This window comes from Gavialis gangeticus, unplaced genomic scaffold, assembly GCF_001723915.1.
Source record: "Gavialis gangeticus isolate Ggan-Ray unplaced genomic scaffold, GavGan_comp1, whole genome shotgun sequence".
Classification (NCBI taxonomy): Eukaryota; Metazoa; Chordata; order Crocodylia; family Gavialidae; genus Gavialis; species Gavialis gangeticus.
In genome coordinates this window covers 6770377-6773715 of record NW_017729004.1, presented here as the reverse complement: position 1 = coordinate 6773715, position 3339 = coordinate 6770377, and the positions used below count along the sequence as shown (strand labels likewise).

General features: G+C 42.6%; 1 protein-coding gene across 4 annotated transcripts in view; it reads right to left on the bottom strand.

Moving 5' to 3' along the window:
* The window catches only part of SEC22C (SEC22 homolog C, vesicle trafficking protein), a 25929-nt gene extending 23871 nt beyond the window's left edge, over positions 1-2058 (bottom strand). For 3 of the 4 annotated variants that reach the window (XR_002095766.1, XM_019508071.1, XM_019508072.1), the window contains exon 1: positions 1829-2058. Coding sequence is in view for 3 of the 4 variants with exons in the window: in XM_019508071.1 (XP_019363616.1) it covers positions 1829-2010 (182 nt within the window). In the remaining variant the exon portion in view is untranslated. The remainder of the gene's footprint in view (positions 1-1828) is intronic. The other variant, XM_019508069.1, reaches the window with a different exon arrangement.
* Between the last annotated feature and the right edge of the window lie 1281 nt (positions 2059-3339).

Below are 3339 nucleotides of genomic sequence, written 5' to 3'. Positions count from 1 at the left end.
GCCAACACCTACTGGATTTTGCCCTTCTGGGGTCCTTAGCACTCAACCTAAATTTCTGGACCACTAGGGAACTTCCAGGGAGGCATCAAGTATAGGCACCTCCAGTGTTAAGCAAATTATGAACAGGGGTCTGGGGATTGTAATTTTGGACTTAAGCAGACTTTAGGCACCTCATCTTCTCTCGATTCTGGTCCCTAGGTGGGAAGCTCCTTCTTGAAATCAGTTATGTAAGCCTGAGCCACAGGGCATACCATTGCTGGTCCTAGAAAGCACTGTTAATGGGTTTTAGAATCCATTTGCTGCATAAAAACAGACAACTGGTACTTATTAAAAAAAAATGTATCTCAACATATGCCTGCTGTGCTCAGTACAAGTCACATGGCTGAAGTGCCAAATGAAACAGAATAATCACAGATCTCAAAAAGCACTGTTAGCAGTTTAAAATCTAGATCCGTGGGTTGAGATTTTAAGAACCACCTATTTCATAGATTTCATAGACATTTGGGCTGGAAGGTACCCCAGATGATAATCAAGTCCAGCCCCCCACCCCAGGGGTAGGAAGTCAGCAGCGGTCACAGGATCCCAGCAAAATAAGCATCCAAGTGTGTTTTGAAGGCATTCAAAGTGGGCACTTGAACCTCCTCAGGTGGCAGTCTGTTCCAAACCTTGGGGGCTCAGACAGTGAAGAAGTTCTTTCTTATGTTCAGCCTGAACTGGTCACAGTGGAGTTTGTGACCATTTGATCTTGACATCCCTTGGGGCACTCTGGTGAACAGTCGTTCCCCCAGATCCTGATGAGCACCCCTGATAAGCTTATCGGTGGCCACCAGCTCACCCGAGCCTGCGCTTTAACAGGCTGAAGAGCCCCATTGCTCTCAGCCTCTCATCGTAAGGTCTGTTTTCCTGACCTCTGCTCATTTGTGTGGCTCTTCTCTGCACCCTCTCAAGCTTCTCCACATCCTTTTTGAATTGCGGAGCGCAAAACTGGACGCAGTACTCCAGCTGTGGCCTCACCAAGGCCGAGCACAGTGGGAGAATGACGTCCCAGGATCGTAACCTAAGAGTGTTAGACCCAAGAAGACATGTTCCCTCTGGAGGAAGTAGAGAGAAAAATAAGTGACACGGTATGAAATGAAATAATGACTGACAGGGTGAAAAACAGAAAGAGGAATTGTTATACATGAAAGAGGAATTGTTATACATGATCAAGACTAGTATATCTGAAGTGTCACTTCTCAGACTTGGGTATTCACCAATCTAAGCATTAAATCTACACACTATGACCCAACAAAGGAAGCTTTGTTTTCATCAAACACTCTCAGAGTCAACAAAAGCCCAAGCTGGTTCTTAAGCCAAAGAAAGTGGCTTCCCATGATTTAGTTGGAAGGGCAATTTGACTATAAATGTGCGTGTATAAATTTTGCAGGTCAGGCTAAGGAGACTACAGAAGAATGCCAAAACCTTAATTAAAACTGAAGGATGTTTTAATATCTAATGTATTACCTTACTCAGGTAGAGTTGAGTTATTTTTAAATTAATAACTAGTATAAGAGTTTTAAAGTGTGTGTTAGCATGCTTAAGATAGCAGGGGAGGGCAGGAGAGATACAGGTTAGATGCAAGACGATAACAAGGAGGGAATTAAGTGCATGTAACAAACTGATAATACAAACAGTCCTTTGCATTCATATTTTACCTATAGGCATGTTCTAGGTACTCTTGAATCATACAAAGTAAATAAAAACAAGACTGCTTACCATTAAACTAATGGTAAGAGAGCAAACACTTCTGTAAAGTAAAGTAAAGGACGAAAGAAAAATGATGGCTTACTGTATGCTGAGATCACGTCCTCTTGCTGTACCTCGACTGGGATACTGTGTCAGAATTAAGGATAAGGCTTTTAATCTCTTCCTGCATTCTAAAAAGTCTTGGCTGAGATGAAAATCCGTTGAGGCTGAGAGTGGGAGTCCGTCCCTCACCCGCACCACACAGGCAAAGAAGATCATGGACATCCTCCGCAGGGGTACTCATGAGGACAACCTGGAAACAATGAGAGCAAAGGTGAGACCGCATCATTTACATAACAGCATAATATGCACCCGGGTATCCTGTTAGAGCATCTGTTTAATGGTTTCAGCACTGGGGTACTGAACAGTACATCATCAACCTTTAAAAGTACATCTAAGAAGTTTTTAAGTTCTTTAAAAAAAACAAACCACAACCTGGAATTGTACCCTTTTTCTGCTTCCTGTTAATATATAAAAATATCCTCAAAAGTTCTCTCCTTGGAAGAATTCATCAACTTTTTCCTCTCCATTTACCCCAAAAATGTCAGCAACATTGAGGGATGTTTCTAAAAGTACAAATGGCAGCTGGGCACCTACTTCCCTAAGACAAATGGTAATTTCAACAGTCTTCCAGGCATTTGGTACTGTAGTCAAGACCTGCATTTCTAGCATGAACACAGATATGAAATAAGCATTCTGACTGACATCACCTAGGCCTTCTTTATAGGTTACATAAAAAAGAAGAGAAGACAACCTTAATTCTATTTAGTAGGTCATTTCACAGCAAATTAAGCATCAGAACTTACCTAATGCATGCAAGCAGCATAGAAGATATGTCCCTCAAAGTAACCAGGTGTTCAGTAAAAATGCCAATACAGGTCTTACAAGGTTCTTTGGGTAAATAGGATATCTTTTATTAGACCAACTAAATAGTTGGAAAAATAGTTCTTTGCAAGAACACAAATCATTCTTTGCAAGACACAAACCCTCTTCTTCAGGCAGAGGGAGAGTCTCTTCCTACTGAACAAGGGTGTTGGTGCCTGAAAGCCTACCAAAAACAATTTATCTAACTATTTAGTTGGTTTAATAAAAGATATCACATTTACCTAAAGAACTGTGTCTGCCCATGTCCTTAGACCAAAACGGCTACAACCAAGAACCCTAAATAAAGGTCTTAGGCCCCTACCGCACTACTGCATTTAGGTGCTGCAACGTCTCATTCTAGGCATCTAGACCCCAGAGCAGAATCAAAAACCCACTTAGGTGTCTAGGCTCCCTCTGCAAATCAATAGGGAGTCAGGCGCTACAGACAGATCCAAAAACCCTGCACACTGGGTAGGAAGATGTCTAGAGCCACCCAACGAGAAACATTAAGCACATGGGTACATCTGAACTTCCACTGCTCTCCAGGCTTAGGCGACAAGGCCTCGTCTAACCTAGGCTGCTTCACATGTCAGAAGTTCCTCTAGCAGACAAGAAGGTGTCACAAGAGACAGAGCCAGCTCGGACGCATGGTCATGGCTCTCATCAAAACTACATGGCACCCCTACAGCA